Source organism: Chinchilla lanigera, unplaced genomic scaffold (genome assembly GCF_000276665.1).
Source record: "Chinchilla lanigera isolate Chin_1 unplaced genomic scaffold, ChiLan1.0 scaffold00095, whole genome shotgun sequence".
NCBI classification, from domain to species: domain Eukaryota; kingdom Metazoa; phylum Chordata; class Mammalia; order Rodentia; family Chinchillidae; genus Chinchilla; species Chinchilla lanigera.
In genome coordinates this window covers 530606-543640 of record NW_004955496.1, presented here as the reverse complement: position 1 = coordinate 543640, position 13035 = coordinate 530606, and the positions used below count along the sequence as shown (strand labels likewise).

General features: G+C 41.2%; 1 protein-coding gene across 2 annotated transcripts in view; it reads right to left on the bottom strand.

Annotated features, from left to right (window-relative positions):
* The window catches only part of Cfi (complement factor I), a 61182-nt gene that overhangs the window by 9758 nt on the left and 38389 nt on the right, over positions 1 to 13035 (bottom strand). For both annotated transcript variants that reach the window (XM_013505440.1, XM_013505441.1), the window contains 6 exons: positions 11534 to 11602; positions 9630 to 9653; positions 6418 to 6453; positions 4489 to 4592; positions 4205 to 4308; positions 2130 to 2407 (listed from right to left, as the gene is read on the bottom strand). In XM_013505440.1, coding sequence (XP_013360894.1) covers positions 2130 to 2407; positions 4205 to 4308; positions 4489 to 4592; positions 6418 to 6453; positions 9630 to 9653; positions 11534 to 11602 — 615 coding nt within the window. The remainder of the gene's footprint in view (positions 1 to 2129; positions 2408 to 4204; positions 4309 to 4488; positions 4593 to 6417; positions 6454 to 9629; positions 9654 to 11533; positions 11603 to 13035) is intronic.

Below are 13035 nucleotides of genomic sequence, written 5' to 3'. Positions count from 1 at the left end.
GCCTCAGCCTCCTGAGTGCTGGGATTACAGGCATGCACCACCATGCCCTGCTTGAGATTCCATCTCACTCCAGAAAGAATCGCTATTTTCAAGAAATCAACCAAAAACAAATGCTGGAGGGGCTGTGGGAAAAAAGGGAACCTTTCTTCACTGGTGTTGGAAAGGCAGACTGGTGCAAACTGTGGAAATCAGTGTGCAGATTTCTCAAAAAACTAGCACTAGAAGTTCCCTTTGACCCAGCCATTCCCCTTCTTGGTATCTTCCCAAAAAAATTAAAGGCATCACAGCAATATATGCATATCCATGTTTACAGTGCCACAGTTTGTTATAACCAAATCTTGGAAACAACCCAAATCCCATCAACTGATGAATGGATAAAAATGGCATGGGCTTTTTTGTATAATGGAGTACTACCTAGCCATAAAGAAGGATAAACTTGAAACATTTATAGCTAAATGGATGGACTTTGAAACCATACTCTTAAGTGAAATATATCACACACATGTGTGTAAATATCACCTTGTCTCTTTGGTGTGAGAAACTAAAAGTGTAAATAAGCACCAAAATGTATAATAAATATTGTAAAATAGGAAGAAATTGTTCAAAAGGAAAGGGGAACTAAGGAGGGAGAGGGGGAAAGGAAGGAAGGTAAAAGAAAAATGGAGAAAAGAAGGCTAAAATGGAAACAAAGCTTTGTAAATGAGAAGAGGAGGGGTTGAAGGGAGGGGAGGGTAATGGGGCAAAAAGGAGAATCAAGATAAATCATGTATAGGTACAAATTCCCGTTGATGACTGTGATCATTATGTATACCTTAATTGTACCAATAAAATTAATTTTAAAAAAGGAAAAGAAAAAAGAATGGCAAGCTGGGTCACAAATAAGGATTTATAATGTTTAAAGTGCATTATTAAAAACAACAGGTACAAGGGCAAGATACTTTCTGTATGAGTTAATTCCTAATTTAGTATTTTACACATCTTGGGTATTCAAACAACTCATATCCACAAATTAACACTTGTACATTAATTGTCAATATAGCAGTTAGAAAGAATGTGCTGGAATATAGGTCTGTAAGCCATGAAATTACTTAGGGTTTCTGCTAACAAAGAGAATTTAAGAGGTCAAAAGAAACCTATATTTCAAGGTTAAATCTTCAAGATGAGGGTTAAAGTTTTGCTAGTTCAATTCTAATCCAACTCTAATTCATCAGGTCTTTCTATCCATCTGTTTCTAGCTGTCACCAGCTCTTATAGAGAAAAGCTCAAAGAGTAAATTCCATGTGTTTTCCTTTTCATTGTGCAAGGGTGGGACATGGGGGCTGGGGAAGAAGAGGAGGATTGTGGGGATCAGTGATTCAATACATATCGAGTTTACTCCCTAGAAAGGCTTGCCTCCCTTACCCATGGGCTAATTTCTTTATTGAAACATAATATTTATCCATCTTGAGGGGTGTATTATGTTATTTTGATACATACATTTTGTGTAATAATCAAATCAGTGTAATAAGCATTTCCATCTCTTCAAACATTAATTATTTTACATGTTGGGAATTTGGTACTTTTCTAGTCATTTTGAAATATATCATAGAGCAATTTGACCTATGGTCACTCTACTGTACTGCAGAAGAAGCAGACGTAGCCTCTCCAGAACTTCTTTCTGTTCCCCCTCCCCTTCCCAGTCTCCAGTGACCACTGTTCCATTCCAACTTTACTAACCTTTAAATCTCCCATCCATATCCCTCCCACAGATCCCAAACACTCTGTCTTGTGTGTCTCCCTGTCTATATATCTTGTTCTTGACAAGTGTTTACCCTTCAATGTTAACTTCAGGATCACAGAGTATATGCGTCCTTTGAAGGTCTGGAGAAAGGCTGCATATGTAATTTACAATATCCATGCGATATCAAAATGTGGGATGGGAATTCTTCAGAAAGGATTTAGAACCTCAGGACCATGATAGCAGAGCAAGGAAATCAAATTTGGAGCCCTTCTGAGCACAGGGTGCTGGGCAGGGACACAAGTCACAAGCCCGCACTGTGTCTGAGTACTAGGGGACTAGTTCTCATGCATTTCTATGCCCACTCGTTTCCAACCCCTGGACGCTGATGAACAAATTATAAAACATGTACCTTTTTCTCGACCCCAGCCGGAAATGATGCAAGTGTCCTTAGGTTGGAATAGAAACGGAGACCAGGGGACACAGGCAGGGATGGAATTAGAGAACATGCATTCTTTCTGGTTGAAATGTTTTTTCATTTCAATCAAAGCAATGTCATTTTGATAGGTAGTTCCGTTGTAGGCTTCGTGGACAATAACTCTTTCCACTCTTTCAACAATTACTTCAGAGTTAGGTTTTATCCAGTCTATGAGTGATGTCCATATTTGGTAATGGTGAGCTTTACTAGGTCTATAACCGAAAGGGAAAGAGAAACAGAAAGAAACATATAAACATGGAATTCTAACTCTTTGCATTCTCCCCTTTAAAAGATCTCTGCATATCCCCAGATTTTATTTTTAATCCTTGCTGTCATGGAGGTTAAATCTACTTATGGAAGACTTAAGTCAATGGTAAATGAAGAAAGGAATAACCCATCTAACTGGTTGATACCAGGAAGATAAAGAAGCCACTGACAACCAGAGATGCCCAAAGCGGTGTGTCCTTGCTGCTATGGGAGTAAATGCATTGTCACTGTAGATGTCCACACAGTGACCAGGCAGCACCTTATCAGAGATGTGGTTGAGGACCCGGAGAATTTCATGCCTGTTCCAGTTCCTCAGGTTCTCTGGGAAAGGGTACTACAGTAGTTTCTAGCCTGACCCTTGACATTGATGGAGTCCTACAGGCCTTTTCTCCTGCTAGACTCTGCTACTGGAAATCAGATATGGGGTTTGTTATGGTTCAGATCTAAAACATCCCCCAAAGTGATCCACGTTAGGAAGGCGTTAGGTCGTGGGGGCACTATACTCATAGGTGAGTTCATCCATGGATGAGTTCATGGCTAAAGGTGCTGCTAGTTGGTGCAGGCTGGATGGAGGTGGGCCATCCAGGGTGTGACCTGGAAAGTGTGCCTTTGGCTCCTCCCTGCTTCCTGGCTGCCACAGGGTGAACAACTGTTCTCCACCAGGCCCTTCTGCCATGCTTGTTCTGCCTTGAAGTCAGATGACCATGGACTGAACCCACTGGAAACTGAATCAGATAAACCTCTCCTCCTTTAAATTGTAGGTGTTGAGTATTTTGTACCAGGGACAGGAAGACTAACACGGGCCTAACCAATCCATGTAGTCCTGGTGCCCAGTATTATGCCAAGAATACAGCAGGTGCTTTCATATCCTGTTAAAGCAGTGAGGAGCTAATTATTTTTCTCACACCTCACTCTACTTTCATACTAATTTTCAAATCATGGTTCAAGTAAATTGGCTCTCTACCATTATTTTATCAGGGAACAGTTTAGTGCCACTTTGGCAAAGTATCATAGCTTAGTTTTGCTTGTTGTCAGTTTTGTTTCATTTTTCACACAAGTAAGGTGCTAATAATTCCCTCTAGTTGTGCATTGATGGTAAACCTTTTAGAGTTTTCAATGCTATAAACATCCTGCTGTGGCACGTGTGCCGTACGTTCACCACCACTGCTCCAGCATTTCCAAACCATGGAGTATTTCATAAGATGAGTTTTCCATAAGAAACAAAACTTAAACAATTTCATGGAAATGTTTTAAAAATGTATTATCTATATACTTTTTGCTTTCTCAAGCAGTAGAAACTGAACAAAATAAACACAGATGTCCTAGGAGATAATGTAATATTTGGGTGCTTTTATTTATATGGTGTTTCAAGATTTCTGTATTTGATGTTGATTTTGGTTGCATTATATGATCAGAGGTCTGACTATTATTTAAACGTTAATTCTGTTTATTCATTCAATGTACTCAAGAAATATTTGTGTACATCTACTATATGCTAGGCACTGGTACTAGACTCAGGGTTGCAGAAAAAAGCAAAATCAGAAATCATTCCTACTTTCATAGAGCTCAGCAGATTCTGGGGTCTTGGACTCCAGGGTCCTGGCTGTGAATGCTAGAAAGTATTTCACCTTTACTAGAGTGCAACTTATGGTTTTTCAGATATGCCCCAACCAGCTACCACAGTCTGTTTTTCTCCTTCTCATTGTTTCAGGACATCTCAAACGTAGTGAAGACGCTTTTACCTGACACAGTGTGCAGCTGTCAGAACCCAGCAGCCACCGATATAAATTCCCCCACAGTTGATTTTATTCTCATCCTTGATTGCCACCTGCCATGGGAAGTCGCCCTGCGAAAGACATTCGTGTGGTCACTGCCTTTCTACCAGGTGGTCACCCACAGAGGTGGCCCTCAGATAGCCACACTGCCAGCCTCCCAGTCTCATCACCGCATCACCCCTCACCCTTGACTTTTTTTTACTTCAACTTTCCCCAGGAAGGGAGCCTTGGGGCTCTGCACCTAAGCTTACCGCTTGTGCGGGCTTCCCTCCCACAATTCGCTTCCGCCGAGTGTGCACAGGTCTTTTAACTCCACAGGATATTTTAGGTAATAAGGACTTTATCCGTTTTCTTTCTTCAAGAAAAGAAGAGATTGTATAATTATTTTGGACCCATTACCCACATCTTGATTATCTTTGCCACAAAAACAGCAGAGTCATAGTTAATACTAAACAGGACAGGTTCATTAATAAATTATTTCGGATGCTAAACTCTGCTGTTTACTTTGTTTAAAAATTCTGGCTTAGTACTAACACTGGCTTGAGTCTCTAAAGTTCTTCCTAAATGTGGACTTGGGGCAGAGGGAAACTGCCCAAGGGGTTAAGCACTTAGCAGCCTCTTGTAGATGAGCAGTGTCACAGTCCGGGGATTCCTACTGTGACAGTTCAGGCAGGGTAATGTTCTGAGAAGCTCAGAATAAGCTGACGACAGGAAAGATGGCATCTTTTTCACATATGTTTTACTCTCTAGTGATTTACGGGGATCTCTTTTCAATAATATCAATGTTAATATTATGATATGAGTATTGAGTTCTTTGTATGTAGCAGCTTCCATACTTACTCTCTGAGTTTATCTCACTTAATTATCATATGAAACCCAAGGTAATATTCCAGAAAACCCTGAACAGTTGGATCAGCAGCACACACCTGCCATTCAACACTGTCATGTACGTGTGTGTGTGTGTGTCCCCGTCTGTGAGCATGTGGACAGGGCGGATTGGTCACTGAGAAGATACGGGACAACAAGGCTTAAGACATGAACTTGTGGGAGAATTGATGGCAAAGGGAGAAAGTAAGAGCACAAGATACTCTCTTTATTCTATTTCCAATGCCATGGACATTTCTGTAAACCTGTTTCTTAGCCCCAAGTCAGAGAGGAGACTCTATTACTATCAGTCATCTGGGGCTCACCAGCAGGAATAGGTGAACCAGATAGGTTTTTTATCTCACCCCTCCTCAAAACTGGCTTAGGAGGAAGAATTAATGAAAGTCTTAAGTTTTGGCCTGGATCTTTGAAAGAAGAGAGGCCTCAACCATTGAGGACTAGGAGACCAGGCTGAGTAGTATCTGAAAATCAGCATTGCATAGAAAATAAAGGGCTTTTGTTGAAAACCGAGTGCTGGGATCACAGGCGTGCGCCACCACATCTGGCCTGTTGAAAATTCCTTTTGATTGGTATCTATAGCTTTGAGAGCTAAATCTTTCACTTATTGGTTAGTTAAAAAAAATTGTAATTAATTTTGGGGCCTGGAAATTACAAGTGACTCTTATATGAATTTCATTTTAAATACCTCTAAATTAGGGAGCTACTTTATTCCTAATTTGATGTTAAAATTTTCACTAAGGTTGTACGGCTACTAAATAATGGTATCAAGACAGCACAGCCTGTGTGGCCCAAACACTCTGATAAATTACTATCTTTCAACAGACTTAATGCTTTATATTTTCTTTTAGGGCACATCTGGCCAGGGTACAAATCATCAAACAGGATTCCTGCTTGAATAGGTGAATTCTATGAATGTGTATTATTTTTCTATTTTAGAAAGCATGACATAAATTATTTTTGAAATCTGGTGGGTTTTTTGATAAAACTGACCTGGCAAAGTTAGTATCCAACAGAAAAACTTTACATGGGATTAGAGATTTTTATCACTTCAAAATTAGTCATATAAATAAAAAAATTAGTCATATAAATTAACTCAGTTTTAAAAAGCAATTCTCAAGAATTGCTCATGCTTATTTTTCTTAAAAATGATAAGAAAAGAATAGTGTTACATTTTTCAATTTATATCAAAATTAATAATTGTTTGAATAAATTATATGTTTTTATACATGTATATGACACTAAAATGCAAACTTAAACCAATGAACCACCAGTAAAAATTTATAAGATAAACCTACCTGTGTCCATATCTGCAGTCAAAATTTCTATTTCTTCTATAAGACAGAAAGTTCCAATATTTAAAGTTATGTTTCTAAAGATAATTAAATTATTAAAAACACTTTGGTAATAATAATTTTTTCTTAGAATGTGTCATTTCCTGCTTTTTTTCTTTTGGAGTGCTTGGAATTGAACCCAAGGCATTCACACTGAGTTATAACACCACTCTTTTTTTATTTTTCATTTTGCCACAGAGTCTCCTTAGATTGCTAACTCATCTAAACTAGGTTGGAAAGTGAGCTGCTGCCTCAGCCTTCCAGAGTGCTGAAATTACAGGCATGCTCCAGGCATGCTTCAACACACTCAGGTTGTTTTACATAGTCCTTTCCTTTTGAAAGAACTGTATAAAACCCCCAAAACATCATCTGATTTCATTTCTATAGCTGAGTAATTGAAAAGGCTCAAGAGAACTCTGTAGAAATTCTTGCTGGCCCAAACCAGAGACGTCTCCTGGTACAAGTGAGTGGCAAGAATCACGGTGCTGCGGTGTCCAGTGGTTAGAGCTGTCAATACACATAAGTCAGAGCTGCTCTTTCAGCTGTGCACTCCTGGGTCTTTCCCTGAGGTTGGGAGCCATCGTTGACACTGACCAACAGAGCCTAGAGCTAACATGGAGAAAGCTACTTTCACAGTACGTGAGCAACAGCTCTTCAGGTCGTGCCTACACAGTATCTCCCTGGCTTCAGTACCAGGTATGGCTAATGTTAGGCATCTAGGATGCAGAAGTCAAGGAAAGAACAAAGCCTCCTTTCCTCCCTTAGAGCCCATGGGACTTCTTTCCCTCTTCGGTCTGCCATCCTAGAGCATTGCCCCAGAAAGGGCCATAATTTCTTGGATCTGGGGACTTGCGGGAAGATCCCTGCCAACCACGCTGCTCAGCTTTGCCCACAGACCAGGCTGGGGACAGCAGAACCTAGAAAGGCAACGTCACTGTGCGGCTGCAATTGCAAGTTTGTTCCTGGATTTCCCAAGTTCTCTTTGGGACAGTGCACAGGAGTATGTTACGCCACACACCTTAGTTGCTCTCTGGGATGGGAGAGACTGTTCAGGAGCATTCACGGAAGCACTTTCCTGTGTCAGAGATGCAAAGGGAAGTACAGGGAGCCCAGTGCAGCTGAGATGCGCTGGTGCCAGAACACAGCACAAATCTTCAGAAGCAAAAGGCATGAGGAAGACAGTTGATGTCCTAGTTATACAAAAACTGAGGACATCTGTTGCAAAACAACAACCTCACCATTGGTAAATAGGTAGATGGGGAGAAAATCGAAGGAAGTACTTGGAATGTGTAAAACTGACAAGGAATTCATATCTACAAGACAATAAGAAAGAAACCTGCTGTGAAAGAAATCTGAAATTAAGAAAATAATATGAGGGCCAGGGATATAGCTCAGTAGCACAGTGCCTGCCTGGCAAGTGTGAGGTCCAGAGTTTAAGTCCTGGTACCAAAAGAAAAAAAAAATATGAACTGGTGAAATAAATTTGAATAGTGAGTGGACAGGAAAACAAGAGGAAACTAGAAAAGCTAATGCAGCTCTAAAGTCTGCAACCCAAATCTTTGGTTATTACCAAAAAATCAAGTTAGTGAGCACTACCATCATGTGCAAGTTGGAGCTGAGCAAAATCAGGAAGCCATGCTATGCTAGGTGTTGGTGAGGTTAGGAGAACTCTCAGGCATTACTAGTGGAGATGAAGACTGGTGCTTAACAGCTCTGCCAAAGAACATACAAGCACTAGTAACCAATTCAGGAGACACGTACCTGAAAGTTCAATTCTCCACTGCAAAGCTGAGTGGAGGTTCTTAACTTCCACTCAAAGAGGTTGTCTCACACATCTAAGGGAGACAGTATTCATCCTAGTGTGATTGTGGATTGAGTCCATTGCAGAGAAAGCGGAGAGGGTAAATTGTGAAAGACAAACACAGTGGAGTATTTTATACAGTAGTTAGGAGCCCCAGAGTGGATGAACACACAGCAACTTTGAAAAAAAAAAACTTTTAAAGTATATTGCTTTTGAAAAAGAAAAAAGGAAAATGAGCTCCATGATAGTGCTATGTGAATTAAACATGTGTGCCTGCACAATACCAGTGCATATTGGAGAAGAGGGCATACAAGCAAAATGACACACCTTTTGACTCACACAAAGAGGGACGCAATGTGGGAGAGGAATGAGAAGAAGGCTAGGGAGGAAGAAGAGGCAAGGAAGGAGAGGAGCAGGATGAAGTACAATGACCCAAGGATTATCAGTCACTCATCCCTTTGGTGCTCAAGTCTGAACTGGATCAAAGAAGGAAGGAAAGGAGGGAGAGAAGAAAGAAGGAAAAGAATACATGGGGGTGAGAAGGGATGGCTGTTTCAGTGAACAAAATGAAAAATGAGAGGAAGTACAAAAAATTGAGACTTGACATTTAGGGCAAGGGGTGATCTTGAGCTAGTTAGTCCCCCAGGAAGCCTAAGTTCTGATGAGGACCGTGAGCTTTGGGCAGTGCGTGGGCTGGGGACTTGAGTCATTTTTTACGAATAACTAAGAAAAGGGTGGCCCTGAACAGCTGGAGATTTGGGGACCCTGCTGATGCAAGTAAATAAGAAAACATGTTATATTTCCACTGGTGGCAAATTCCTCAGGAGCTGCCTTGGTTTTGGGAAGAAATCAAAGAGGGAGGTGTTTAGCTAAAGTAAACCATGCAGGAAAGTGTACGCCTTGGTTTTTGGTCACTAGGCTGTGGATAGGGATGTGAGGTTGGAAATTTATCACACTGGAGAAAGCCTCTGTGCCCAAACTGTTCTGAACCTGCAGTGACTGCCCATACACACCATGCAGATTCCATGCTCAGTATTAGTCATATGAAAATACAAGAACACACGCTGGGGATATAGCTCAGTGGCCTAAGCGCCTGCCTGGAAAGTGCAAGGTCCTGAGTTTGATTCCCGGTACCAAAAAAAAAAATTTAAAAAAAGACGAAAATATAAGAACACAATAGGTCATTAGTTTTGCTTCAGTTTCTCTATATCCTAAAATGTTAATAAAATTTTTACCTTGCAACTCACATGCAAGGCAATTTAAAAATTTTTAGTTAAGGTAAAGAAGCGCTACACCATATTGTTATACATATATCATAAAAACTGAAGCACCTTGTTTTCATCTATAATATTTTCTATGATAAAAATATATTTACCTTGAACCTCAGGGTGTGCAGCTCCTAAAAGGAAAAGAAAACTCAATAGCGCAAAGAGATAATTTTTGCTTAAATAAAATATACATGAGTTATTGTTTCAGAAACAGCATAATGACTTAAAATTCATATTTACAAAAAGACAGAAGGAAACTATAACTGTATGCCAACTTTGGATTTTGTTAGCACATACAAAATTTTTATCTTGCCTTTGAAAACATACTGGATTTACCACTGCAATGGAATCCTTTTAAGTTAAGTTTTAAAAAGAGACTACTAGTATTTTAGACATATTTGAACATATAGGAACAGCAACCTTACTACATACTTTTATAAAATATATAATTACTCTTAAATAATAAAAAGGCTTATAAAAGATAAATGCAATCAAGATATAATCCAAACCTCCCTTGATTTAGTAATCCTGACTTGGCCACTTAAAGTAGATGCCAATAAATACATTAATTTTATATCTCTGCTGTCTGACTTAGCCTTTCTTGGAGGGGGAGAATTAGGACCATTACTGAAATGTAAAAGGCAGAACTCAACCTAAGAAGGGTGGACTAACATAGCAATGACCATTGACGAAGCATATTTCCATATGAAACTAAGCTTTTTATGTTGTAGCAGAGTTTCTATTGTCCAATAGACTAAGAAGTTGTGTTCCTTAACCTTAAGCTTTAGAGTTTTAAATGAATGGATAGAGAAGGGGTAGAAGAACACAAGTAAAGAAGCCCAAAATATTATTACATTGAAGTAGCCAGATCCACCGTAGAGGTTTTATGGCCCTTCTTCCTAAAAATGTTTTATTTCTTCCTCTCTTTACTAGGGATTGTACTTGATTGAATAAACATAAAGGTATTTTTCTCAAGTGCTCATAGATCTTTAAGATAAATTGCTGTAGGCAGTTGAGCTAGATAGGAATATTATAGGCAGTCAGATAGGGCTAGGCCCTTGAAGGAGCCAGTGCAGAAGACAAGATACCTTGGAACTGCAGGAGAGACAGACACTTCCCCTGTGGGCCAGACCTCAAGGCAAAAGATTAAACAAATGCATTCACAAACCTCCCTAGGCATGGACATCAGGGACTGATATTCTAAATAGGTAGCAAGCATCTTGAAAAAGCCAGGAAGAGTCACTAACCCAATCCACTTCAGGAAAAGCCCCTGTTCTGTATACACGTCTGCTTGCTACTCGCTTCCCCATTTGATTCCGATTTCATCAATTTTACCCTGAGCATTTGTACTCGTAATCTTATTGGTTGACTATAGTTTTGTCCCACCTCATGCCTACCTTGTGATTTCCCATTTTTTCCCACCTTGGACTCACCTTGCATCATGAATTTGCTCTATAAAAATCCCTAGAAAGGCAGGTTCAACCCATTTGGGTCCCCTTCTGTCTCCACGTGTCTCTCTCTCCCTCCCTTCCTCCCTCCATCTCTCTCTCTCTCTCTCTCAGACAGAAGCTTTCTTTTGCCCAATAAATATATTCTACTCTTAACCTCCATTGTTCCTAAAATTCATTCTTCAATTTTAGAGAACATGAACTCATCCCAGATAAATTTCAGGTTGGGTGTTTCTTTCCCCTATATCAAAATGATATGATTTGAAATCCAGAAAAGTGTATTATTTGGTTTAAGAACTGGTATCAGTGGAAAATTAAGCAAAGTTTCAGTTAATGCTGGATGTGCCAAACAATGCCAAAATAGAATCCTATCGATTCACTCTTCACACATATTGTCAGTGTCCACTGAGTGGGCTGCATTTGTCCTGGGATATTTGGGTTATGAAAATGATTAGGTTCTGTTTTCAAAGTTTTTACTGCCTAGAAGGAAAAGATGAGAGAACTACAAGAGCGATGGTAAGCAGTGGAGAGTAACCGAGCTGTTTGCTGCAGCTGCCTCCTACCTGTTCGTAAGAGCCCATCCTGGGAGGTCCTGGACCTGGTGGTGGCATGGATGCGTCTATCATGTGACTCTGTGAGCAAGAAGAGCCGAGTGAGAAAGGAGGCACTGCAGAGAGGGGGGAATGTGTTGAACGTGTATTTCTTAAAAAAATTTGTTACAGTAAAATACACATAGCCATGAATCCCCTCCAAATGCTCCCCATCTTTGCACACTTAGCCCATCACTCTTGCCACTTTCTGAAACAGCTTTGCAAGTCCTGTTCAGTGTCTTTATCAGGTGTGATTAAAAAAATATGGCAAATGCTGCTGAACGCCATCCAACAGCAAAACAGCTTCATAAAAATGTGACGCTGTGTCCCCCCCCCCACCTTAGTCATGGGATCTGGCACCTTGTGACTCCTGGCTCCCCTCCAAAGTCAAAATGACCATGGAAGGTCAATGTTTGGAATCCACTCAGGACACTGAGGCAGCCAGAACAGTGTAACTAAAGACACTTTGGAAAGAGGACTCCAGAGCTGCTGCAGAGGGTGTCAAGAATAATGGGATGAGTGTATTCAAAGCAAGTATTGGTGGTGGTGGTGGTAGGGGTGCTTCATGGCAATATGTATCCTACTGTCATAAATTTTTTGAAAAACTTAAACATTCACTGCATTTTTCTATCATACCATACATATTTTGAAGAAGGAAGAGGGAAAGAGCTCTGGGAATCAAGAAAGAGTGACAGGAAGCCTAAAAAGCACAGAGAAACCCTCAATTCAGAGACAATCACAGAGCAGTCGCATGGCCAGCCCCAGCTGTGAGGTGGACCACACTCCACACATACAGGGTAGCAGGGAGGCCACTGGCCTGGTGACAACTGAAGGACAGAAGCCAGAAGCATGGAGAAAGCCACAGATTAGGTGAGCTGCGACCCTGGAGCAAGGACTGAATTGAGATGAGTCTCCCTGGGGCAGATGGCCTTGGGGGAGAGCTCTGGAGGGCGGCTGGGTGCTGGGGCCAGGCCACGCAGAGGACTGAGGGCCCACACAGCTCGGGGACCTGGTGACTGGGAGGACGGAAGCAGCAGGGACCACAGTGGAGGGCGTTGTTTGGAGACCTGAGACAGCTCAGCTGTGGGGTTTGGGCGTGGAGGGCACAGTGGGCAGCAGTACTTGCCCAGATGGTTTCCCAGGGGCTGGGGTGACAGCGGACAGCACCTGCTGACGGTGCCCCTGCAAGCATTGCCGTCGGAGTGGACATCTGCCACTGCCAGGGGATGTGTCAGGGTCATGAGCAGGAGAGTCCTGGCCCAGGATGGAGGGACAGAAAGGAGGGGTGGGTGGTGCAGGACACTTCTGCTGGGAAGTAGGATGCAGTCTCCAAGGGGCCCCTCCCTCCCTGTACCTGGTGATTTCCAATATCACAGGTCCTGGAAAGAAAGAATCTTTGCCAATCCATACTCCTGGGTGTGTAGGAAATTGCAGACACACTTTTCATTTTCTTTTATTCATTTCTTTTTAAGATT